The sequence below is a fragment of the Hydractinia symbiolongicarpus genome, chromosome 12 (assembly GCF_029227915.1).
Source record: "Hydractinia symbiolongicarpus strain clone_291-10 chromosome 12, HSymV2.1, whole genome shotgun sequence".
In the NCBI taxonomy this organism is placed as follows: domain Eukaryota; kingdom Metazoa; phylum Cnidaria; class Hydrozoa; order Anthoathecata; family Hydractiniidae; genus Hydractinia; species Hydractinia symbiolongicarpus.
In genome coordinates, this window is record NC_079886.1 from 16,266,839 (window position 1) to 16,294,187 (window position 27,349).

At 33.5% G+C, this 27,349-nt stretch overlaps 1 protein-coding gene and 1 long non-coding RNA gene across 4 annotated transcripts; one reads left to right on the forward strand and one right to left on the reverse strand.

Moving 5' to 3' along the window:
• Nucleotides 1–646: 646 nt before the first annotated feature.
• LOC130621606 (5'-AMP-activated protein kinase subunit gamma-1-like) lies at nucleotides 647–10,893 on the forward strand. 2 transcript variants are annotated; one of them, XM_057436920.1, is made up of 14 exons: nucleotides 647–665; nucleotides 3,341–3,670; nucleotides 4,287–4,347; nucleotides 4,620–4,723; nucleotides 4,802–4,835; nucleotides 5,699–5,746; nucleotides 6,420–6,478; nucleotides 6,700–6,745; nucleotides 7,059–7,113; nucleotides 7,559–7,685; nucleotides 8,172–8,252; nucleotides 8,864–8,986; nucleotides 9,454–9,600; nucleotides 10,401–10,893. In XM_057436920.1, the coding sequence occupies exons 2-14, from the start codon at nucleotides 3,356–3,358 to the stop codon at nucleotides 10,509–10,511; spliced, it is 1,311 nt and encodes a 436-aa protein (XP_057292903.1). In that variant the 5' UTR covers nucleotides 647–665; nucleotides 3,341–3,355; the 3' UTR covers nucleotides 10,512–10,893. The 2 variants fall into 2 exon arrangements, with proteins under 2 accessions (XP_057292903.1, XP_057292902.1); XM_057436919.1 differs by lacking the exon at nucleotides 647–665 and adding an exon at nucleotides 2,667–3,162.
• Nucleotides 10,894–20,065: 9,172 nt separating this feature from the next.
• Nucleotides 20,066–27,228, reverse strand: LOC130622438 (uncharacterized). 2 transcript variants are annotated; one of them, XR_008981075.1, is made up of 4 exons: nucleotides 26,555–27,226; nucleotides 25,837–26,001; nucleotides 22,475–25,305; nucleotides 20,066–22,163 (listed from the first exon to the last, which is right to left on the reverse strand). It is a non-coding gene; the product is annotated as an uncharacterized LOC130622438 (long non-coding RNA). The 2 variants fall into 2 exon arrangements; XR_008981074.1 differs by having other exon boundaries at nucleotides 22,475–26,001; nucleotides 26,555–27,228.
• Between the last annotated feature and the right edge of the window lie 121 nt (nucleotides 27,229–27,349).

Sequence of the window (27,349 nt, forward strand, 5' to 3'; positions counted from 1 at the left end):
ACTGTTTTTACTAATTTGATATATTGTTTGCGAATTGCTCACACCACCACATTCTCTGGTAAAGGCTATAAGCTTACGACAACCTAGGCCAAGCCTTTCATACATTCACTAAATATAAGTAAAGGCATTACTAAGATCCCAATGAATCCCTGTCATATTGTGTATGGCTTTAAAATTTCCAGTGTTTACAGCACATAAATGATCTGAAGAAATACATACAGAGTATTGGTTATGACAGTAAAACTGAAAACTTAATAATAAGTTCAATAATAAAATAAAAACCTTTCACATTAAAAATCTTGAAAATTACTTCTTTATTATCTCCACAGAAACCAGGACGCCCAAGTACTGTTTCTCCAATGGATCCTTCCTATCCAGAAAATTGTTCAACGTTGACAACCACCCATTCTATAAACTATTTAAAAACTAAAAATCAATGAAGCGTTTCCCTTGTTCGGCGTAACTATGGTTGCCATCTTTAAAGAGTTATTTTTCCCAGAGTGTGATTCAGCGCATGTACACACAAATAAATTTTTCCCGTCAATATATGCGTGTCGTGATGAGACTGCCGTAAAAATGTAGTAATGCGCCCTGTTTACTAATTCACTGGATGTTCGATTGCAAAATATTTTTCAAGGACATGGTAACCTGGAGGCGTCTTCAAGGTTAGCTGCATTTTGCATATCATTTATGGTCTCTGTGTCCAGCCTCCAGGTTTTCTAACTTTAGTTATAACTTCTGATTTAGTTATAGTATTGTTATACTTCATATTGGTATAAAAACTAGAGCTCTCGGGCAACATCACAACAGCTAGCTATAGTTTAGCTAGCTTGGTATTTGTGCCCAGCAGCCCAATATATATAGCTATATAGTAGCTATAGCTATGCCATCTTAGGTTTACTGGGTAAAATTGTTATCAAAAACTATTTTTATGCGACAGCCTCCGATAGAAACCTCCAATGCATGTAGCCTAGCTAGGTGGATACATTGGTGGGACCACAGACTGACCCCAGAGACAAAATATCCATGTGTCCGGCTGGGTTTGCTGCTGGGGCATTCCAGTGCTTTTTCTGGGAATTAAGTTTAATTTGGATTTTACCATGGCTTGCTTAAAGCATTTCCAAACAAGAGGATGCCGATAAGCTGCAAAAACGCCAGCATATATAAGGGCGAGGAGTGCTGTTGATTTTTTTAATTAAATTGGTGATTGTCCTCTGAAACCGCTTGCATTTCCCTAATCGCCCGAAGCATTCTTGAAATGCAATTCCTTGTAACATAAATTTGCGGACGACAGTTGAAAGAAGGTTTGGGTCTATGCATGTTTTTTATGGCAAATAGCTATATACTTGTGTGTAGACACATATGAATTTATTTGCACTCACCTAAAAATGCCCGCATTTCTTACGGCGTATTCAGCTTTTTATCGGCACCTTCATTTCTAAACCTGTGTGTAGACACATTATATTATTCACTTCAGTTTATTTTATTTCCGTATTATATAGCTAGCTAGCTATCTAACATATATCAACCTTGATTACGATATCTTGAAAGTTTTTTATTGCAGTTACTAGCCAACCAGAAAGTCAGAAATTATGTTGCTGCTGCTGTGATGATTTAGCTGTGGCTGAATTGCTATTGAAATATTGACCTTTTGTCAATGTTGGTTAATATTTTCCAGTATCGCCCACTTAACAGTTATTCTAGGGTTACATATTATTTTAGGGTGTGTTAAATAGCCATAGTACAATATTAAACTATAGCCGTTAAATCTGTGAAAAGATCCACTGTAATGATTTTTTCCCACTCTACATATTTCAGCATCACTATTTCATGCATCCTTAGCACCAATTACTTTTAAGACACAAAAAATGTTAATATATGTATATATATAATATATTATACTAGTTGTTACCCGTGGAAAATCTACAGGGTTTTTTATCTTTAAATTAAATGCTGTTTTGTGTGCCTGTAGCATGGCACTTTTCTTGCAGACAGACAAAATATGGCTATTATTATAGAGATAGAGATTCTGTCAATATGCAAATTTTTGTAAATTTGTAAGTTTGGCACTTCAGCAGCAATTTTACTAGGCCTCAGAGTCTGCCCTTGTAACTTCAATATGAAATGAACTTAGGCAAATTCTTCATATGAATTACTCTAGAATGTGGTGGCATGGGACAGTTTATAGAACACTCGTATATATTTCTAGGCAAAAACATTTTTTGGCTTATGCCTCTGCATTACGGTCATTTCCCCAGTGAATATTGAAAATATCACGAGCATTTCCTTGAAGCCAGTGGGTTACACTTAGAAAATATTATTATATATGTGCTTGTCTCAAGTCAACCCCATTTTGAATGCATATGCAACAACACATGTTGCCACTTTAGATAATCTTTGCCATGCAATAAAAACTCTTCATTACAGTACAGTATAATAAATACAGTTTTTTACTTTGTGCGTAATATTAATTAAATCCAATAAAAATTGGCTTTTTGAACAAATTCAATAAATTCACAACCAATCTTAAAAAAAGCAATAAAAACAGTAAAAACAAGAACATTTAACAAAATATGCAGAATTAATTTTATCTCTAACTTGTAAAATAAAATTTAGAAGCAGTGTGAACATGCCAACCTGGGTGTTGGCGAAAGCTTGCTGAAAGATATATTGGGATATGTCGTAGATTTTGTCGTTCTTATTTTTTAGAATTAATATATATGCAGAATATATATATTCAATAGCTATACTGCAAGACTCCTAAACTTTTTCAGTTTGGAAACAACATCTGAATTGTAAACTTCCTTGATTTAACTTCGGACATATGGACTTTTTCCAAATGTTTAAGATATACATAAGTTTTCCAGTGTTTCATGTTTTTTATGTGGCAAGTAATCAGTCCTTAAAGCAACATGATAATCCCTTTCCCAAGTTATCCACATGTCTCAAGTAAGCCACGTGCTCAAAGTCGCCTCATTCTATGGTACTTTAAAAAGAAGACTTTTATATTGTGCTTCTCTAACCACAGAATTGTCTAAAGCATGTAATTATATGCAGACTGTAAGATGTAAAGTGTTTGTACATTTTTTTATTTCAAGAAAAAACGTCCTTATATTATTACATTGATTGCAATGTATACTGTCACATGAAACAAGAATGAAGGTACTTCAGTTTTTATGCATTGACTTTATCCTTGTGGTTCTTCTTAATACTGAATACAATATTCTGTACACTATACTTTAATATTAAAAAGGCCTATACGTCCAGACAGTCTTAACAAAAACAATATTTTTATCATTAGAGATTTATTGAATCAGTGAAGTTGGTGTTTCTTTTTCAGAAAGGACTTGGAGAAATGGCTATGCCTCTATTAGAAGACGGATTACCTGAAAACAATAGGTCAACATCACTACATAAAAGGGATATGGAAACCAATTCTAGTCCACAACATGAACAACAATATGCTTTTGATGGAAACGATTCTCTTATGAACTCCGTGGAGGAAATGCCAACTGGTAGATTTGAGAACAAGAATTTAAAGCGGAACCTGACTCCATTGGAAATTCAAACCTATGCAGCTTCACCAATGAATAAATACGCTTCGTTAAGAAGTGTTGGTTCATCTACCAGCGATGAGCAAACAGGTGGCCTTTTACGCAATGAAGATGAGGTAATGTTGACATTGCAAGTGATGTCATAATATATTTTGTTAAAAATAGGCAGTCAATAAGCATTAGTGCTCTTTCGTGAGACAAAAAGCATTGATTAGTGCTTTTTTCCTTGGTCTACCTTTAGTTGAAACTTTAGTCATTGTTATTTTTGAAGCCTCAAACTTTCATGTTATGTAGTGATTATAATTCAATTCAATAATTTCTGTTGTTAAACTGTTTTTGATGAAATAAAAATTAATTGGTTAAAGAAGTGTGTGCATAGATATGTTAAATCAGAAGTTCTTTATTTCTGGGTACTATTATTTCAAACTAGCTATAGACCTAGTGTGAAAATGGCAGGTTAAGGGTCTAGTAATCAAGCAGTGACATTTAAGCGGAAAATTTGAAGGTAACAAAATTTGGCAATTGAATTTTATCAAAAGTAGGGCATGCTTGTTTATTTTCAAGTGTCCACACATTTATAATACAATACAGAAAAAGTTTTCCACTGAAAATGGCCTAACCACTGGCTGGGTATTGTTCTAGTTTATTGGGCCCTTAGTTTCTAATGGTTAAGGATAAAGTAATACACATCATTTGTTGAACTTTGATGATTTTTAAAATATTTTTTAATAGGTATTAGATATATCGAGTGAAGATGATGAAATATATGAGTATGAAATCGAAGGAATTGCAGGTAATCCAGCATTTTGAGGGATATTGTTTTTAGCCCAAAAGGGAGATAAGGCAAGCTGATTTGGGGTGCAAGTTGACAAGAGGTAGATTTTTAGAAGGAAAACTAACGAATCTCAGCGACACTATTATAAACATCAGCTGGTTTGCTTCCTGACTATTTGTTTTTTTTATTTGTGGTGTGGTTTAAATTGTTGGTCAATGTAAACTGCAAGTATTCCTTTGCAGGGAGTGACTTTCTTGGGATTACTAGTTATCTGTTTTTGCTTTTTATAGATGAGAAAAATACGTACAGTTATTCAAATTTTCTGAAAGCTCACAGTTGCTATGACATTGTACCAAATAGCTCAAAAATAATTGTTTTTGATTCAAAGCTTAAGGTAAGCAAAAATTTTGTTTGCGAGCGCACCATATTTGGATGAACTTGCTTTTCAATGTCTTTCCAAATTTAATTTCAGGTTAAAAAAGCATTCTTTGCTCTGGTTCATAACAGTGAGATATTTTTCTTTTTCTTTATTTTCTTCATATTTATTTTAATTAGTCGTTTTAAATTATACATGTTCACTTAACTAATATTTTCAATTGATGCACAAGATGTAGCTTTAATCAACCTATTTGAAAAATATCAGTATAACGTCCTTAGGTGGGACACAAGATAATATCTGCCCAGGATAAATTTGTTTATTAAGTGTGACATTAGAACCTAGGTAACTGCATAAAGCATCAAATTTCAAAACTTTGTACCTATAAACAGTCATTTACGCCCTTCCATATCGTTCTATAATATTAACATTACAAAAAATGTGATTAGCCCATTTTTAAGATTGTTTACAAGGGCTATATATACATCTACCAAAGCATATCTCGGTCGTTCCGTTGCATAATTGAAAAACGGTCAAGAACAAATTTAAAAAAAGCCATTACCAGAATTGTAGAAAGTGTAACCAAGGCTGAATGAACTGTAGGTAAAAGCATACAATAAATGTAAACCTGGATGAATACAACTATAGGTAAATGTATGTTAACTGTAAACCTGAGTGGTAGATATACCTTGGATAATTGATGTCTTTGGTAAAAGGGAAATGTTACTGTTGTTACAGAGGTACTGTGTTTTGTGACCTCAAAAAGGATTTCTCATGCATAACTCTTGGTATTTATTATAGTCACTTTGCTGCCTATACAGAACAATAGTATTTTTTTATAATAATTTGAAACAATTTTGCAACAAATAACTATTATGATTATTAATTAATTGTTATTGAATACTTTCACTAAAGTCCTACTTATATTAGTTTTATTTCTGGCCTGTCCTACTATGATTGTCTGTTTCCATATATCATTTTATTTGGTTATAGACCTGCGCTCTGCTCCTGTGTGGAGTTCTCCACGACAAGAGTTTGTTGGTAGGTTTTTATTATAATAATATAAAGACTGTGTGTGTTTGTTTGTATCTGTGTGTTTGTCTGTAACAGCAAAAGTGTATATGTGTTCATTTTTTTATGATGTAGCCGAAACTGTCTCAAATGTTAAATTTTCTAATGCTACGGCACAATATAATAACACTAATTTAACGTCAATACATTGCACTTAAAACTTAAGTATTTGGGAGGTGGTAAGTTTCCCAAAACTAGGTCCCTGGATTCGTTTTGGAATGGACAGGTTTATGACATCATCAAAAAGCCTTTAAATCACAATATCTCCTTAACTGTTTGTCAAAATTGTATGATCCTATACATCTTCTTGATCAGTGTTTCAAAATCTTTACGAATACAAATTTATAAAAAAAAATTCTTGTACTTTAGTAGGGACTTTGCTGACGTCAGCAAAATTTTTAAAACTTCGTATCTTCGTAACCGTTCGTCAAAATAATACATTTTCTTCATCAGCGTTTTAAGCTCTTCACAATAGAGTCAACGCGTAAACAAATTTTCAAAAAAAATTATTGTAAAAAAAGTAATGACTGGTTATGGTTCTCTTTTCCATTGTATTTCTCTGGATTTTTCACTGTCATTATCCACTAGTTTATAATATATAAAAAGTTCTTTTCATTATTTATTTTTTTTTGCACTGTGATAGGTATGCTGACAATCACTGATTTCATTAAGATTCTTATTCGCTATTACAAATCGCCATTGGTATGTCACCTTTTCTGTTGTTGTTTACCTATTTGTTTGTTTTAACATTCGTTTGTTTGTAATTCGGTTATTTTTGTTTTTGTTGTTTGTTTGTTTATTTGTTTGTTTGTTCGTCTGTTTGCTTTTTTACATATTTGCTTGAAACTCTCGCCTAAAAATCTAGCCACAACAAAGCTTGTATATAATTTACATAACAATGTTGGTTTGATAAATCTTTCCAGGAAAAAATGTGGGAACTGGAAGAACATCAAATAGAAACATGGAGAGGTATGTTTTATGACATACATCTATGGAGGCACCTTTTCAGTGTAATATTTGTTTTCCGCATAGTACCACTGTAATAGGGAAATTTTCAAATCATTGTCGAATTGTCAAAAAAAATTCAGAAATACCGCAGTTAAATATCGGGTTTAGCTAGTCAATCGTAACCAATTTTTTTTAAATAATAGTGGTGGATTTTAGGCATGTGTCGGGAAATAAATAGAAGGGACACTTCTACTTGAGTCTTCACTTTATTTGATGACATCTCCCACACTTTATTTAATAGTTGGTGACATACAGCTTACAAATTATATTATAGAGCTTACAAAAAAAGACCTTCAGCCTATTCTGATCAGAATATCGCCGAAAGAGAGGTATTGTGTTCTTATTCACAACAACATAAAACTTAATAAAACTGTTGTGCATATATAATTTCAAATTGAAACGATTAGAATTAGAAAAGAAGGAAGGTGTGGATATGTATTAGACAAACACTTGCAAAATAGATAATTTTTTTTTAAATCTCAATGTCTTTAGTTCGCAGGTTATTTTACAAGATTATGACTAAACTGTCAGAATCCATTAGCACTTTAAAATAGGAATTCATTTTGTAATTTCTTAAGTAGATTTGATGGGTTACAAAACGTTTTAAATTTCTTTCTTTTCTTCATAAACGGATTAATTATGCCACTGGTACATTGGTCTCTAAAAGTTTTGCAAATATGATGTATTAAGTGAGACTTGAACCTGCAACCTATTGCTCTCTCTACTGAAGGCGATATGAATCTGGTGCTATATCTTCCTATTGTTTATGTTTAGCATTTTCACTGCTGTTCAGACATTGGTCAAGAACAGAATTCATCGTTTACCAGTGATTGACCCAAAAACTGGAAATTCGTTATACATCCTGACGCATAAGAAAATTTTGAGATATATATTCAATCATGTAACATTTCGTTATTTTGTTTTTTATTTGTCTGTTTTAAATTTAAAAAACTTATTTGTGCTAAAAGATTTCCTATTTCCGTCTGTTTGTTTGTCTGTTTGCGATAGCAAAGCGCAAATACCTATGGATTTTTCTACAGCCAAGAACCAGTTTCATTTAAATACAGCAGTAAATTTGACGTAAACTTAATTGATTTCTATTCGTTGAAGAGAGTAAATCAGTCATTTGTTTACGCTCATCTTCTAACCTTTTACTCGGGAACAATTGCTGAGTCACTGCTACTAGTTTAGGGCTGTATGTTTTTATTTTTTAAGGTTTGTTTTATATTATCCTAGTTATTTATAATATGTCCTGCAAACTCTTTTTTTTTGTCCCAAATTAAACAACAAAATGTTGTTGATTTTAGAAGCGATTATTCTGAAGTCTTCAAGTTCGAAATGTATTTTTGCGAGTTCTTGACCTTATATCTACCCTTCTTTCTTACAGATAGACGATTTAGCTATGCCAGATTTTATGGGTTCCTCGTTGGAAGAACTGAGAATAGGTACATACTCAAAAATTGCTACGGTAAGGATTTTGTTTTTCGCAGAAGTTGTCACTGGGCTGCTGATGTCTTATATGAATGTATAGGTAATAAGAGTATTAATTAGAACTGTTGAATGGTGTGACTTGATTAATGAGAATTATCGGATACTTTACCATGCGGATACCTTGCCTTGTTTTTGAATAAATGAGGTATTATGTTTGAAGAAAAAGAAAAATAGAGAAAATGGCTTTAACTGCGATGTACTTTAAGTCGCAAAGTATTTAAGAAATTTAAAAATATATTGCCAGTTTTATAGAAAAAAATCGAAAAGATATCGTGTGTAGACTGAAAATGAGCGTGTTTGGTTTATAAGTGTGATGTTACCTTTTATAGTACATAATAGTACATAAACTAATAAGTTCATCGCGAACATCAGTTTTGGAAGTAGTGTAGAAAATTCAGACTGTGTTTGTGACCGGTTTTCATGCAAAAAGCTAGTCAGCCATTGATAGAAAAAAACATTTAAGTACGATCTTGCTAAAAGAATTTTAAAGTATAAGATATGGGGCGGCATGTATATATTTTTTTCTATAAGACACTTAGTTAATTTATTTAGAAGAAGCGTAACTATTGCCCCGGTTTGTTTTTTTAGATACATCCATGGACAACTGTAATCGAAGCTCTGCGTATTTTTGCTGATAAAGGTGTGTCTGCACTCCCTATTGTGGACGATCATCATAAATGTGTGGATATTTACTCGAAGTTTGATGTGATTGTAAGTTTTCCCAATTTCTTGTCGACTGTTTTCTTTTTGCATGATCTTACTCGATTTACTTTAGCTTAAAAGAACGTTTTGCTGAATTACAAATGAATTCCTCCTTCGTACTTCCAGGCGTGCGTTTTTTAAAAACAGGGTGCTCAGATTCGTGGTGTGTATTTTAAAATGTTCAACAAAAAAGCTGAAACAACAGTTAAATTAGCTTGTTTAGGAAATCTTTATTGAGTATTTTAAAACGCTTGCAGTCCTATAGGTGTCGTTTTTTGTAGCAGTAAAAAAACATTTTTAATACCCGCCCCAATGTAAAGTAAGGGCGAGGGGCGAAGTAGAAGTTAAAATATCAAAAATTTCCAGTCACCGTGTTTGACAAGTATTTTTTCCACTGTACCAATTTTCCCCCAAAGCTTAGTGTTTTTAGCAGTTTTAGCCAGATATAATAATAACCAAAGCGTCTTTTATTTCAGAATTTAGCAGCAGAACGCACCTATAATAATTTAGACGGTTCCGTCCAAGATGCTCTTTCTCACCGTCAGGAAGGTTTCGAAGGAGTGCATAAATGCCAACCGACAGAATCGCTGTATGTTATCATCGACAGGATAGCTAATGCAAAGGTGAGAAAGGAGTACTACAACTTTTGGGACACTTATATTTTGAATTTAGGCAGAACAATCTTTTGACATACTTTTTGAAGAATAAGTCATTTTAGGCTAGTTGCACGACTGAGCATAAAATATATGTTTCCATTAAAATCTCTAACTTTTTCAAAATGCGCACGCGATAATTTCGTTAGTTTATAACTTGACATTCACTAGGACACAAATAGAAACATTCAAGTAAATGTGCTAGCCACAAGTTTGATAGATCACATTGCGTAATCAACTATTTTTTTTGTAGTTAAAAAAAATACACTCAGTGTGGAGTTGTTTACATTATAAACACAAAATTTCGAATCTGGACTTTATCCAATTGTTTATCCTGACGTCAGCTTAATAATTTCTGATTTAGCTAACATGTGATTTACATTCAAAGAAAAAGTTAATTTATAAAATTTCAACAGGAAATAATTTAAGACAGGGCGGTGGAAATAAATTCGAAATTGTCGAGTTTTTATGTGCCTAAATGAATGAGCGTGATCTTGAGAACGACAGGAAGAAAAGTTTGAATTTTCTTCTATGATAGTATATTGCGTGCGTCCATTGTTTTTAATCTTGCTTTCATCTCTGTGCAGAAAAATCATTGGCATAAAGTGTGAGTATTTTAGCTGAGCGGAAGTCAATAATCAAAGGAGAACCGTATATCGTATCAACGCAATGATAACGTCTGTCAAAGTATCATATGGCATAGCGTGTGTGTGCTTGGTTTTCTCTGCGCATGCGTTAAGCTATCATTTCGCTTCTGCATTACGTCATAGGTTCACCGATTGGTTGTTGTGAACAAAGAGGATCGTGTGCTAGGTATCGTTTCGTTGTCCGACATTCTACGTTTCCTGGTTCTGCAGCCTCCAAAAATGGAAACATCTTAAGCATGACGCACGGCCTGGTAGCATGGTTATTGGTGAACAGGACTTACTGCACCCTTCGATGGAGCTGTAATATATCGAAATTTGTGTGTACGTTGTGAATGGCGCTGAAATAGCGATTGCTTTATGTAGTCGTGTTTTCTTTCTTCAAATAAACTTGACTAAATGTTTTGTATAATTACTTTCAAATTGTGGTAACTTGTGCTTAAAAATGACTCCTTCCTGTAAATTCGTGCGTTTTGGGACTACTGACAAATCACCGGACCATCGTGCGGAGATGAAGCGATGCAGTTTTCCATGTTCTTGTCCAGCAGACCTATCTAGTTGTTTTTTAAAGTATTAAAAACTTTTGTAATAATAAGAAAATATAATAGTGTGAACGCAACGCAACCAATGTTTATGTAAAACCCCAAACACACTTAAAAAATTTTCATGCTTAATAACCTAGTGATAAGATGCTAGTACTTCTCCCAGTGATGATTTCTAACGACATGTGAAGGCAGTTTTCATTAAGGCGTTCTTAGTGCCAGCTTTCAACATCTGGGCATGCGTACTGAAATTTTCTTCTAATGGAAACGTTTTTTGTTGTTGTTTTTTAAGCTGTAAAACGAGTTAACTTTCAAGCGTCTGCAGGCAGACCTTTTAAGCAACCAATAGAAATTCCGAATGGTCTACCATCTTTATTTAATAAAAATTGGCCATATTGAGTTTGCGTAGTGCTGAGACCATGAACGCTTTAATGGAACCCAGCTGTCAAATAAATCAGTAAATGTTAAAGTTAAAATATTTACTATTGGCGAATTTAATACCCCTCAACACCAGACTCCCTCTAATTCCGATATAAAATGCCTGTAAAAATTAATCTCGCATAACACCTTTGTTCACAGGTCTTTTTAACTCTGCTTTAGCTAAAAAGGTTGGGATCGAGAGTGTCCAAACCTATTTTTTTTATTATTTTTTTTTACCAAAACCGAAATTTTATGTATTTACTTGTTCTCTTTATATCACGTCTTAATGAAATTACTTGAAATATATATTGACCGTGAAATTGTTGTGTAAACGAAAATATATTGACTGTTATGAAAACATAGTAACAATAAAAACTAAGATCCTGCAGAAAGCTGTTTCAACCTAAGAACACTTTCGGCGTACTTAATTTTCGCGAGTTTTATACTACCTAAGGTTGATTCAATTTTCCGAAAATATGTCTGCGGGAAAATCTTCCCAAAATACTACCATGACTAATTCGAGAGGGGGCCTTTGAACCTACTAAAGTTAACAAATAATTTCAATTTATTCCCTTTTTACTCTAGACCCTATCTTAATTTTTTTCCCGTTATCCTGTGTTAACTTTGTTATTATTAATTTCCTCGCCTATATGTTGCTATTTCAAGTGTTACGAACAGTTTTCGTTTTCACATTCGCGTGTACTTCTATGACGTCGTTTTTATTTCTCAGAATAGTAAAACAATTTCTAACTTGTCTATTTAATTCTCGCGTACTCCTAACGGGTATATAAAAGAATGTTAATGTACACCTCGAAGTATCGCAAACCTTTCAAAACCAACGCTAATAATAATGTGATTGTTCATGATAATTCCATATTAATTTCGTGTGGACAAAAGGGATCACTTTCTTTTATTTTTTCAGGTTTTCCACGATCTAATTTTCGAGTTCGACAACATGAAATTTCCTCGCGCGGTTAAATGAAACACCTGTCATTTGAAGTAAACTAGCTCAACTAGCTGTTAGTATTAGTACCGAAAGTCTTCAGTTACATTTTCTGTCTTTACTTCTTTCTTTCTCTCTTTTTTTTTTATTTATTTCATTTTACTTTCTCCAATGCTTGTAATAACATTCTCATATGTAATTAGACCTAATGCAAACATTCTCCTTCCTTATATTTGGCACAAAAATGTTGATGTATTTGTAATGACAGGGTTAAATATCAAATGGATATATCTTTCACTGTGTCTTCGCAGAAACATGAAGCTCTCGTTATTTCTTATTTTCATCGTAATTCTTTCCACTGAAAACAAGAAATCTCGACGGCGTCGCAGATGTTCTCAAAATTGTCGTCTCTCCAAGTGGAGTGCATGGAGCGAGTGTTCTCAATCGTGTGGTTCCGCCGGCACCAAAACGCGAAGTAGAAATATCGTCCAGAATAATGGTGGAGGCTGTTGCAAATTGAAACAAAAATCTGCCTGCAACAAGAAATGTTGTCCACGACCTTGTGGGTTTTATCTGACACCTTGGGGTAGATGTTTAGGCTGCGGAAATAATGGAACTCAAAGGAGAGAAGTTGTTATAAAACGCAAACCATATTGTGGTGGGACTGCTTGTCCGCGAAAAAGACTGGAAATTAGAAACTGCAAAGCAAACAGGTAAGATTTTTATCGTAATATTGCGCGTAATGCGCATGAAACTTACCTAATGTTCGTGTACGCCATGGTTAACTTTCCCGAAAAAAGACCGTAAGTGAACAATTACTGCTTTTTGTTCAGTTATTTGAAGGTATGCAAAAGTATGTCAACAAGCCAGTTCGTGGTTAGTAAATTCCTTTGTATGGGTTCACTAAACTACTTTTAAAGTCAGTCATGTGTTTATTGAATTCTCATGTAACATCAATTGACTTAGTGACTTCCTAGATTTTCCTCGAATTTTGCGTAAAAGGATAAAAATCGCGCCCTTATTAACCATTGGAAATATATGTTAAGTATTGCGTCCCGTGATTGTGTAGTTTTCATACCTTTGCCAAACACAGCAACCCAAGAAAAGATACATATTGATTTAACGTCACGAATGACACGTGGGAGCGGACATCATTTAGCAGTTAAAAGTTTTACCAAATCTCGTGTGCATTTACATGAAAAATCAGGTTCATATTTGTCCTTGCGCAAGGACATTATTTTCGAGTGCCGTTTTATAGATCTTTTTGACGACAAAACGGACATGTCCTGTTTGAGAGAAAAGACGATCATTTTTTTAAACATTTAGTTCATTCAGCCTTTCTAAACACCCTGTGCACTGTACTATGAACAAACACCACGGTGCCCAACCCACTACAAGAAGAGTGTTCAATTTCTTCTCCCATACTAACAAGTCAGTACCCAGCATCTAAAGCACAGACAAAAACATAGTTAAGTCAGTCGATTTGACAGCGGTATCTCCGGGAGACGTAACTTTTACAAATGCAATGTTTTATTCTATTTGTCTGAGGTCTAAGATTAGAGGTGCAAAGTCCGATAAAACAAAACGTTTTGTTTACAAACTGCGTCTAATCTTTTAGTGCTGCTTTTGTGTAAATATTTAACCATTTGCAATGACGTATATTTGGATGTCCTTAAGGTCACGAAACACCAACGGTTCGTTTCTGAAGTTTTGCTGGTATTATCGCGAGAACGCAGATTTTGGAGACGAAGGTTTTAACCTTGGTAGCGCTCCTTGTAGTGGGAGGTGCAACTAAATTTTGTTTCGGATTATGCAGGATAGCTACATTTACAGATAACCTCAGATGGGTGGGAGACTGAAATATCAATAACAACATCAACAACATATAGTCGTTTACTAGTTTTTTTCATAATGTTATATTCCATAACTTATTTGAATTTTTTTTAAAAGCATAGCACAACAAACACGCAAGTGAAATGTGGTTTAAGTTTGATCGATTCACCTTTCTTTGTAACGACGACGTTGAACCAATATTGTGCTTCTTGCTGTTTCTAACTAAAACAAAACAAAATAAAACTTGTATCCAGTGTTCAAGATAAAGGAAGTTCTTCCGCAGATGCCAGTGTGGGGCAGCTGCAATGTTTTCTTTTTTTTCCGTTGCAATTTTCCCCACGTGTTTTGATTGCGTTAACAGCAACCGTAAGCGATAACTGACGGGAGAAGTTTGGGACGGAAAGAACGTCGTCGTCGTAGAACGGCCGTCGTGATTTCAAATCACTTTTTCGTAGTGTTGGTTTTTTGGTATACCATCTATTACATTTCAAGTCTCTTTAACAAAACTACAGTAGCTCTACAAGTTACTGTACTGACGCCAACAGCGATTTTTTTGTATAACGGACACAAACGGATACATGGGATAAAGTTTCAATCAATTGTATCCCCAAACGGGCTAACTGTTAATTCATATGGACCTGTAGAAGGACGCAAGCATGACTTAATGTTTCAAGTGTCAAACTTGCAGCAACACAGTATTCGTCCTAATGGAGACCCATTTTGTGTGTATGGGGATGCTGCCTACCCACTGCAAATTCAGTTACAAGATCCATTCTGAACAAATGTTCGCATGACTACAATGCAAAAAGATTATAACAATGCCATGAGCAAAGTGAGAAAATCTGTACCCAGCCGGTACACGTCTTTGAGACATTCTTAGATGTCTTTTTTTGCATCTTCTGGTAGAAGATGCTTCAAAGATGTCTTAAATACATCTTTTTAAAATCGTATATTTTAAAAATGTAATACTTATCCAAATACCCATTCAATTAAATGGCTATTTGTAGAAAAATTACAATACTTTGCCTTCTTAGATTTTAAAAATAATCCTAAAATACAGCTTAACGCAGTCGGAAAAATGTACTATGTCTGTGCCTTGCTTACTAACGCTAGAACGTGCATATACGCTCGCATATCTACCTTGACATATAAAGTCTCGTTAAAAATAGCGTTTAATGTTCTACAATTTCTTTCCAGATGTTTCCTCGTTCTCTACTACGCGCTTTGAATTTAAACCGTCTCATTAACAGTATTTCTCGGCATACATTTTTAATATCGTTCTACACCATTATAGCCCTAAAATGGCCAAATTTGTTATTTATTAACAAAATCTCTTTTTCTTAAAAAAATTACTTACTAAGGAAAAAATATTTGTTTACATGTTGCCTATGGTGTGAGTGCTAGCTGCTATCTAGTTAGCTTTGCTAAAGTGTTTACAAATGCCTTAGCCCTTAGTGAAAAAGACAACAATTCATACCTTCCTTTCTGTGACTGATTCGAATTATCCATGCTCACAGTAACCGACGCCTACACACACACGCACACACACACGCACAGCGGAGCAAAAATAACAACAGAGACCACAGCAACAAAGCTAAAAAAAGAATAATAAAGCAAATTCTTGCAAAACATCAAGTCCACAACTAAATCTTGAGAGCATTGGCATAATTAATTCCGTATAAAAAGTTAAGTTCAATTAAGTTAAATTCACAAATAATCGTATCTGCAGGATACTCACGTTTTCTAGAAGACGTCAAAATGAGAAATCTTGTTGTGACGCTGAAACAAGGGGAAATATTTTGTTTTCCCGGACAATGCCTAGTTGTTCATTAAATTAAAGACATCAACACACATACGAACACAATATTACAGTACATTACTAAGGCTAATTGCGCATTAACCTTTTAGGAGAGAAAATTCACTTGAGAGCAAATCCCATCACTTATAATGGTCAGCGGTAAAAAGAAGTGTTTTTAGAAAAATGAAGACGTCATAGCAGGATTGCTAATGTTACTTATTCTCGTCCCCAGACCTATTTGAGATATAAACCTTATCTCAAAGAGCTCTGGGGTCGAAAATGGATGTAATTTGGTCAGCAAAACTCTTTTAAAAAAAATGTATAGTATATGTAGGATAAAAATGTAGGGTAATGTTTAAAGAATATTTGTTGTTTGCGAAACAAATAGTAACCGATGTGGTTTAAAAACTCACTCTACGCAGGAGAAGCCTCAATCCTGTAAAAATTAGTGTGGACATTTTCTTCCAAACATTCGCTCGAAACATGAAACATTTGTTCTGGATATTTGCTCCAAACATTCTCTCCGAACGATCGCTCCTAATATATGGTCCGGATATTCGCTCCGAACGTTCGCTCCTAATATATGCTCCGGATATCGACTCCGAACGTTCGCTGCTAACATTTGCAACGGACATTTATTCAGTGTGCATGTGAGAGGGTAAGCAACAATAAAATGTGGTTGCTAAGTGTCGATTTGACAAAAAAATTTTTTCGAGATCACCCGTCCATGGTCGTCAAGTTAAATAGAAGTTTACAAAGTTTTCCAGTAATTTGATGCTCTCAGCTACATGTATGATCACTCATTATATCAGGTTCATGCGTGATTCAATATAAATAATGTTGAGATTTTTATGTAGCCAATGTCACTAATAAAGGTCCCATCAATGTTTGGAATTACATTAAAAAGGATGAGAAGAAAATGTAAAAGATGTATGAAAATGGCAGCAATGAATGGCAGCAATGAATTTTAACAATCGTTTAAAGTTTCTTACAGCCAAATAAGGGTTAAACACATTTCCGGTTTTTACTTAATTCGCATGGAAAAACGCCAAAAATTACATGAAAATCCAGGTAAAACTAAAAAAATCGGACAGTTGGTGTGTTGTGAAAACAATGGAGTACTATGAATGACTGTGCATTTAAAGCATATAGGCAATTATATTGCTAACCAAAGGCTGGTAAAAATAACAGAATAAAATACAAATCTCCTAATCATTAGTCAAACCAATTTCCCCACTGATACTCGCAGTTGCTATCTATGGCCTACGAAAAGTAAGTCAAGCATTACAATATAGACTAGTCAATAGCCCGTGAAAAAATTTCAAATTTGTTACAAAGTAAAGGGTCTTACATAATGACCAACATTTTTAAATTTTTAACGTCCTGATTGGCTTAAGCCAAACAACTCTAACTTTTAATAATTACTTGAAACTTAATTACTTGAAACTTCGGTTTAAATAAAACACACATAACAGTCATTACTTTTGGTTCTATACAAACTAACTTGAGTGTTACACAAAGCAAAAAGCCGAGCGCTTAAAGTATGTAAATTATAAATACATAAATACAAATAGATAAATAAACAAAATGGCAAGGAAACTTATTTCCTGGTTAGTTTGATACAAAAGGCCAACCTCGTTCCCAAGGCATTTTACCTTGTTGATAAGTTGGCCACTCTGTAATAACAGCTCAGGGGCCTGGGGAAGAGGTTGACAACAGGCAACAAAGGATTGTTTTAGGTTAATCTTTTCTATTCAAAAACAGTTTTTAACTAAAACGCAAAAACATTTACTTCAAGTTTGATGGGTTCATCTATCGCGTATCGCTGATGAGGCGCCATTATAAAAAAAAATAACTTGTTTTGCTGGATCCTGGAGTTTCTGGCGATTTTTCGTTAACTGCAAGATAAGCTGCATCCATGATAAAAAGTACAGGATTTTTTTATGTTCAATTAAAGCCAGAAAAATATTTTGTAAATTCAATTAATTGTTTTGGGTTGGTTCATTTTCTACCATTATAGCTCAGAACTAGACAATGTCAGGCACATTGTAAACCCAACCCAAATTAAAATCATATATTTTTATCCACTTCATTGTCTAACGTCTAATAAACATGATACAAAAGTTGTGGTTAATTTTGTACGTAGTAAGCTAAATTGAATGAAATGAAAAAAACAGCTGGCTAGGTCTGATTTATGAGACAAATATATGATTTTGATTTAACAAATTCGCTGCATTCAAACTATTGAAACTTTCTGGCTATCAAGTAAAGGCTCTACCTTCTTGTGCGGTGCTTAGGCCCTAAATTTTTAATATCTGTATTTTATTGGTTAACCCTTTTCCGTCCAGGGGGCCCGGCCGGGTTTCTATTGTAAATAAGATAATGTTAGTTCACGTAAAATTTTGTTATAAAATTAAAAATAAAACTGACTCATTTTCTCTAATTGCCGCAAACAATTGTAAATTCCAAAGTAAATATAAAAGTTACATCGTTTTGAAATGTCAACTTTGCAAATTTTTTTTCCTTGGACCTACCCCTCAGGTAGAAACATGTTATTGCCCCAAAACCGTATTAGCCATATTGACTAAAGGCTAATAATTAAATATGCAGATTTTTTAGAAACATAAGATGCGAAAAGCAATGGAATTAGCATATTTAACTATACATTTTTCCTTTTTTTAAAGAAAGCAAAATTAATTTCTTCAACTTCGATAACTGTGGTCTGTTATATACATTTTTAACCTATCAGAATTAGTGCGCGTGTTCATTTTGCTCCAAATGCAAAGTCAGAACGTTACTTCGCACAAAACTTTTCGTCTACAGATTAGGTACCAAAAAGAAGTCTGAGCTGACTTTGTTTTCCTCACTAAATCACTACAAGATTTGACAAGTTACTTCGTAACATTTAAAAGAAAACAATAAACGAACCAATATATATATAAATATAATAATACTTGTTTATTTTGGTTTTTTGGGTTTTAAATGTTCTGTGCTGTTAGCAATTTCACTGACTAAGGAACCTCAATTTCACAATTATGCTTCATGCGCGCTGAATGGATGTTTTGATTTTTCAGAAACATGTCAATTACACTTCCGTTTCATTGTTTTTAATCTTAAACTCATAGCCCGTGGGGACCAATAAAAAAAAGGGGAAATGTACTTCCTGTGGTCTTAACGGCAAAAGGAAGTCTTATGTTTCAAATCTTCCATATTTAGACCTGTTTCGATATTTTAAGCACAGGTGAAATGGGCACTAACTAAAAAAAAATAAAAAGGGCGCCTTAACTTTTTTCAAACTACTCGCTGAAATATTTTGGCAAAGAAAGATGCATGTATTTTACATCGTTTCCTCCTTGATTCTCTCTCTCCATTCGTATGTTAATGGGTGTTGGTGGCTTGCGACTAAAAGGAATTGTCAGGTCTCTTCGTGGAGTTCCTGGACATCTTGCTCAACATCATGTGGTTATGGTACCAAGTATCGGAGTAGATGGATTACAGTCACTGCTATATGCAGATCGTGTAATTACAACTTACGAGAATCGAGTAGCTGCTGGAAGAAATGTTGTCCCCGAGCTTGTTCGTATCACTACGGCTCCTGGAGTAAATGCACAGGGTGTGGCAAAAACGGTAAACAGTACAGTAAGCTCATCATATCAAGTAATCCGTCCTGTGGAGGAAAGGCCTGTCCAAAGTTGAGATATAAAACTCGAATATGTGACACAAAAAGGTACAACTATTCATTTCTTTGTTATTAAATAAATTTTATTGTTAGGTGTTTCTTCTTCTTATCGTAATTATTATTATTATAATTACACTAAAACCTCATTATATAGCGAACATGCTTTATAACGGAGAATTTTATTCGTTTATGGGACGGATAAAATTACGGCTAATCTCACATACCAAAACCTCTATGTAGCGAAAACTTAAAAGAAGACACCTCCCTATAGTTGACGTTGTTTTAAGGTCCTAATTTTTATCATAATTTTAGTAATGGACCTATTTAGATAACCTTGCGAAATCTAAAACATGCAGTAAGAATTACAATAAAAATGAATTGCTTTAGGAGCTTCACTTCTCTCATGATAAACCACGGTGAATGTAGAATAAAAATATATAGATTTAATTCTTAATGTTCCTAAATTCTTGGAAAGAACGTATTATAAAATTGTTTGGTGCCCGTCAGCATTTTTTAAAAATGCGTAAATCCTGGCTACTGTGATTTATTAATTAAGGCATTTACTACAGATCTCCAAGATCAAAGTAATTGGAAAGTATATTCTAAAGATACCAAGATTCTGCTCAGGACGAGTGTAAAAACCGCGAGGGTTTCTTTTTATATTAGCTATTGGAAATGTTGAAAGGGAAGCACGTCTAAATAACAAAAAAATGTACGCATTATTACTAACTTTATTTTATTCCCTTCGCCTAGCTTATTCCACTGTTTATTTGAAAATATCTAGATGGATAATCACATTTTTTAAAAGCAAATAAAGCTTGGGTTAGACCACGCAGGAATTGTAATTCGAAATTTAAAGCCCCTGTAGAGTTATTCTTTTGTTGTTTGAAGAGGTTATAAAGAAGAAAAATAAGGTATCTGGAAATATATCTAAAGCAGTAACATGGTATTATTTTTTACAACATTTGTTTGGAGTCTGTTTTAGCATAAAAATATATTATTTTTTAGTGAAGTGGTAAATATAGAACTTGTTTGTGAATGTAAATCTAAAATAGTTTTTGCGTCGTGCATCTTGAATATTTAGGTTACTTTCGTTTAAAAACACTCTAATTCACAGTCTCCCACTGTTAATATACCAGGACAGGTTAATAATTACTTGAAGACTATAGGTTTGTTTTAACAGAATTGGACCTCCATACTTTCTTTAACTTTAAGTTGTTAAGTTTAGTAAAAGGGTTGCATGTAACATAATTTTGCGATTCTACTTTTTGCGTTACTGTAAACAAATTTCATTGGGCCATAATTTGGTATAATTTAATTTAGGCTTTAAATATGCTTACAAAGATTTATGTCTCTTTAATAATAGCCATATTCCGTTTGTCTGTTTTTGCGCAAAAAAAACATTGTGCTACGGAAAATATGCGATATATAAAGGACGGGCGACCTCGTGAATTTTTCCACGGGCTACCGGCTAGTCTTTTTAATAATATCCGTATAGGTCTGTCTGTCTGTCACGCAAAATTGTAACCGCAATAGCGAGACACACGAAATGCGGTTAATAAGGACGGGCTCAAAAACTACCCTACTAGTACGTGTTAGATGTTCCCTTCAATAAAAAAAATATCTTATAATGTATATTGTGCGTACTATTCAGGTTTCTACAGCTATTTTTATGTTAAAATAGGCAAAATGTTTGGAAGGTTTCGTGTCTTCCAAATGCTCTGATCCTAAAGATCTAAAGGTATGCTTTCTGTAGTGTAGATCGAAGCAGACTGAATTTACTATTTTTTTTAACTAAAAGGGCGCGATAATTATTCGAGACGTTACGTAGCTACGTTGCTTTTCGTAACGTAAAATGCACTCCAATACAACATACATGGGTAAATCCTGTTTTTATTTTAACTTCATCGTTGTTTTCATCAAAAAACCACCGTAATTTTGTGGTAAACTGATTTAATGTCATAATATTGTCTTGAGAAGATGTTTTATTTTATTTATCTCGTTATATTCTAATTGTTTTCTTTTCAGAAAATATAATTTGTTGGAAGAATAGTCTTAAGGGGCTTCTGTAGCATATGTAATTTTCCACAGACATCCAACTCAAAATTCCAAAAGGCTTTTTTCCATCACGGTAACAATATGAAGTGGGCTCAAACAAAAACCTCGATGCCCTCTAACGTTAGGATTCAGCATTGGTGTATATACTGCTGGTATAATTTACAAAACGATTTCTCTAACTCCAACTACTTACAAAGCGCCCAACAGATAGGTTTTCCAGTTGAATATTTCGCGGAAGGAAACTCATTCGGTCTTGTATGTACGCGCATGTGTACATATGCTGATTGTATCAATCTGATATAAAAAAAACTTATAAAAATATGTAACGGAATTTCATTGCGATTTAAAATCTTATTTCGGGTCCAAATATACATTTTCTCCATATTAGTTACTGTAAATTATTATTAGAAAAAAACATGTTTAGATTTCATATCGATTCTCTTCCTTCATTTGTATCTTAATGGAAACTGTGTGTTGGCAGACCAGGAGAAGATGTATTTCTTCCATTTTGTTCTTTAATGACATATAACTGTCCCAAATTTGATTTCATTTCATTCCAAGGAGGGAAAATCACCTGCCAGCTCGACCACAGGATTGTTTTTTTTCTTCTAATAACCTAATAATTTCTAATAATTTTTGTAAAACCCACAAAAGGAAATCGGGGTAATAAAACTTTCTAGGATGATTCCCATTAATAAAATATATTTATGGACGTTATTCGATATTTTTCCGATAACATTGAATTGCCAAGAATTTCATAGAAATTAAAGAACTAGTTTCGAGCGAACACCAATATCTTAAGCTCTGCAAGGTATGGTACCTCAAAATGTGGTTGCGAAGGGGTCTAATAGATAATTATAAAAACTCGGAAAGTATGGTAACAAAAATAGGTTATTAAAGAAAAAATGACAGGGAAAACAGACGTACCTTTGATTCCTTCTCTTCGTTCGATGACACGAATTAACACGATGATTGAACACAATGTAATATCAATTCGGGCCTCATAATTAAAGGTAGCAATTGTTCTGTTATAAAATAGGTTACAAATTAAAAAATTTACTTTTTCAATTCCCGCACTTCTGCCAAGTTCATACAAGTTCTATAAGCATTACGATTTTTGATTTGAGCCCTTTGATATGGTTAAGTAGAAATCCAATCTAAAAAGGAATTATCAGGTTTTAATTAATTGGAAATACATTGTAATTTTGCTTGAATCTTGTGCTGAATTGCCATTCTCCAACTGACTCTATAAAATATTGGATGTCAAAGATTCTAAGCTAAGTAAGCTCCTCAAATATTTCTTCATTTTTTGGGTTGCTTAACCCTGTTTATTCTTACAGAGATAATTCCCATTAAAAAGAGTTAATTTAAAGTCATCAGCTAAGACCTCTGACATATGGAATGCGAAATTAAGCAAAATTAAAAAAATCATAGAAAAAGTTAGCTAAAAAAATACAGATTTTTTTGGAAAATTAATGACGACAGTATTGATATTTTCTGTGAAATCACTTCCATTATTTTTAGTCACTTACGGCGCATAGCCGCAGTGTGCTTTATTGACATTTATGAAGAACACAAAAATATAAATCTTTTCCTTATTATCAACGGAGGACAAGCAAAGAATAATAGCGACGCATACATTTCTGTTACCAAATTCTGCTAAAAGTCAATTACCGGTTTTAGTTGGTGAGTATACTAAAATCTACATTTTCAACCTATTAGAATGACTGCGCATGTCCATTGTTGAAAATACTAAGCCAGAACAACGGTTAGCTAAAAACAAATTTTTGGTCTGCACAAATGTTATTTGCCTTATGTGACCACTGCTAGAATAGACAAGTTGTTAGGTGGCTCCATTTAAAAAAGAAACAAAGAAACAAACAAATAGATAGATAGATATATAAGCAGAATAATACTTGTTTACTTTGTTGTTTTTTTTGGTTTTAAATATTTTGTGCTGTTAGCAATTTCATTGACTATATAACCTCAATTATTCTCCTTGTTATTACAACCATGAGCTGAATGGATGTTGTGATTTTTCCGAAACTTGCCAATTACACTTCCGTTTCATTGTTTCATTTCATTCCGTTAATCGTAAACACAAGAAGACTAAAAATAAAACTAAGATGCATTTTGAGTGGTCAAACGACAAATGGAAGTTTTTCTCTAAATAGTCTAAATTTAGACCTATTTTGATAAGCGCGGGGGGATGGACACTAACTAAAAACATATAAAGGGACCCCTAAATGTTCTTCAAAATACTTGCTGAATAAGAAGATGGCTAAAATCAACATAGTTTTCTTCCTGATTCTTTTTTTCTATTTGCTTGTTAATGGTTGTTGGTATTGGGTGGTTAGTTGCCAGGTCTCTACGTGGAGCTTCTGGACATCTTGCTCTGTATCTTGTGTTTATGATACGAAGTATCAGAGTAGATAGATTAGAGTCACTGCTGTATGTACATCACATAACGACATTTCGATATATTAATATTAATAGCTATTGCAAAGGAAAAATTTTAAGTCATTGTCAGTTGAAAAAAATAATACAAAGAATGAAGGTGCAGAAACGTACAAAAAAGAAATGTAACAGGTTTTACATATCTCTAATGGAAAAAATGAAAAATATCTTTTGAAATTTCTCATGATTATTTAGTAAAATCAAAAAAATCAAAAAATTCGATCAGTCACGTGTCAAAATATTCCACTTCATGAAATAAAGCAACGATGCCAATTTCAAGATCGTCTCCAATAGCACAAAAAGCGAAAGAAAGTACTCGGTAAAAATTTTTTAGGTTTTAGTTTCAAATGTTTCAGTTTCTCAGTACCAAAGTCTCTGCGAGGCACGGAATCTAAAAATTTTACGACTGCTGCTTACAATGAATATGAAGCGTCATCATCACGTGTTATGGTTATACACAATATCAAAAAGGTTGTTTAAATCAGGCGTCGGGGTAGGGCTAATCTGCCAAAAAAATTTATAGGCACCTGGTTTATCTTTTTTAAAAAATTGAGTTTAATAAACATCGAGATGGGTGGGTGGAAAGGAGAGAGGAAAATTTTACCCTCCAGTAGAAGATATATGAATAAAAGGAGGAGGGAGAAGGAAGGAGTTTTTTTCTTATTTTTGTGACGTCGTTCGTGGTTGCATTTTTATTTGCTTTACTATGTTTTGTTTTGAATAGCATCACAAAATGTCAAACCTCGAGCTAGTTATGCTATTTGGATACGAATCATTCATGTTTTTAAAATGAAAGGCTTGTTAATATTCATTTTGGTTTTAATAAAATATTCCCAAGAAGAAGCATTTTGTGAGAGCTGTTCGGAAGAGAAGTTGTCTGCTTGGTCTCTGTGGAGCGAATGTTCAAAAAGTTGCGGAGATGATAGTAAAAGAAGCAGAAACAGGCATCTGATAGATGACGAAAGTGATAAAAAATGTATGCCAAAATGTCCGCATGTGTTTGAGGAATACGCTGAGTGCGAGACAACTTGTTGTCCTATACCTTGTTCGTACTCATACACTGAGTGGAGCAATTGTATAGGGTGCGGAAAAAATGGTTCTCAACACAGACAAATGATAATAAACAAACCATCTTTCTGTGGTGGCAAATCCTGTCCTAACACTAAACTTCAAGAAAGAACATGCGATCCAAATAGGTAATGTTTTGTGCATCAGGGTTGTTTATGATTTCGGGTATAAGGTTCTGTTGCAGTTAACAAAAAAGTTTGTAGCAGGATGGGGGAAAATCTTTTTGTAGGTGCCTAAAATAGATTAAGAAAAATTCAAAAATATTTTTACATTATATAACTAATTTTAAAATTTTGAAAAAAAAACATTTCAATTAACTGCATACGAAAACTTTTTAGCATGATAAGGAAAACAATTCTGTATCATTTCCACCAAGAAGCATTAAATAAAATTCGGCAAGTACTTTTAAGCATATTGCTGAGCCTTTTTCTGACAAGAAGTTTCTCTTATGTTGTGGGTATTTTAATTAACGAGTCTGTTAAAGTCTGAATTTGGCCTTAGGTAATTATATATTTTCTGGCTACTCCTTGAAGTAAAACAGGACCATTTCACTGCAACGTTCAAGTTTTTAATTTATTTTTCTAATAAGTAAAACGCAAGAATACTTAAGCCTGATTGTATTTTCCATAAGCATATGCCAACCCGATCATGAATTTTCACTTGCTTGTAAAAAAAACATAGGAATTTAGGTAAGGAATTTTTAGATTCGACAATGGTACATGAATATCTTGTAAATGTTTTTCGTCAGTAGCTGGGTTACTTACACAAAAAAGTATGAGAGTGGTACAATGCGGGTTTTTTTCTTGTTATATCCAAATCAGGTAAATCCCATTTGAGCTAGTCGAAAGTGGAAGGTCATTTACCAGCTGTTCTTTTGCAGGATGATTTTCGGCGTCATGTTTCATCATGGCATACTGTACAACCCCTAACTGAAATGTAGAACATTATTTATTCTTTCATGTGGTACATTTGCATCAAAAAACATTTTTTCTCGAAAAAACTTACTTTGCTTTTGGTTTTTACTTCAAAAATATTTTGATCAACTGGGTAAGAAAATATTATATAAGGGATTTTAGCTTTTTAAAGCTTACACAAAGGCCTTGTTAAGCATACGATACTGTGCCTTCTTGTGGAAATGTGATACGAGTCCAGTTATTTATAAAGAAAATTCTTGATTTATATTTTTCATAGTCTATTACTTAGTTTCTTTTAAGTTTTTTTTTTTGTTGAAACATGAAATGTGACAACAACACCCATTTAAAAGTATCGTACTATGGATTGCGAGTATGACCGGATCTGAAGTGCCCTGGGCTATTCGAGAAATAAAATTTAGTGAGTGTAGTTATCTTCGGTATTTTCTAACCTGTACGAATAGAATTGACTTGTGTGTAAAAATGGGTGGGGGAGTTCCATTCAAGCATGCGCTACTAGACGCATGCGTATTTTGCCTCGATTACTACGAAAATAAGTTACATTACTTACATTTGGAAGTCTGTTCTTATAATACAGCCCAATATATAAAGTATACAGTTCTGTCATATTTTTTGTACTTCATTCGTTCATCCATTTACTTTCTTTTATAAAAAATATTCAAATTACATCGTACTATCAAAAGATTTTCACACACATCAAAACAAACAAATCAAATCTGCAAATTTTTTTCACGTTTGGACAAGTATCTACATGAAGTCAAAATTCTGATGTCAAAAATACGTGTGGTCATCACATGACATCAGGCTACCTGATAAAACAGCCTTGAATTGTCAAAAAAACATGGGAAAGGGTATATGCAAAATACTTTTCACTATAATGTATTTCGCGGCGTTGAAAAAACGAACGTTTCTGTACGAATTCTTAATAATATTGTTGATAATGTACAATGTAATTAATTTTACAACAAGGTAATAATACAAAATAATCACAAAAGATATGCTTTGGAAAGCATAAACATGGAAATCGGCACCATTCTCGATCCCAGGTCTTTAAAAAGTATACACTTAAAAGAGAATGGTTACCATTTCTTTTAATTAACAAAAACACATTTTTTAGTCTAATTACCTTTTCTCTTCGCTTGAATCACTGGTACAAAGATCAGTTTTCCTTTACCACAAACAATACTTTCTTCTCATAAAGCAAGAAATTTGCTATTTTAAATCTCAAAATCAATTTTGGTATAATTTTAAGCGTGATGAAAATTGGTGCTGGTGAACATGTCGCAACGGTTGTCATGAAGTGTTGCCATATAATGTAACCACGGTTACTTTTATTAGAACTTTT

Excerpts from the sequence above, each read along its gene's own strand:
- LOC130621606 (XM_057436919.1), top strand. Across the intron at positions 4,348-4,619 it reads TGAAATCGAAGGAATTGCAG|ATGAGAAAAATACGTACAGT; the intron begins GTAATCCAGCAT and ends TGCTTTTTATAG. Across the intron at positions 6,746-7,058 it reads TCAAATAGAAACATGGAGAG|AGCTTACAAAAAAAGACCTT; the intron begins GTATGTTTTATG and ends ATTATATTATAG.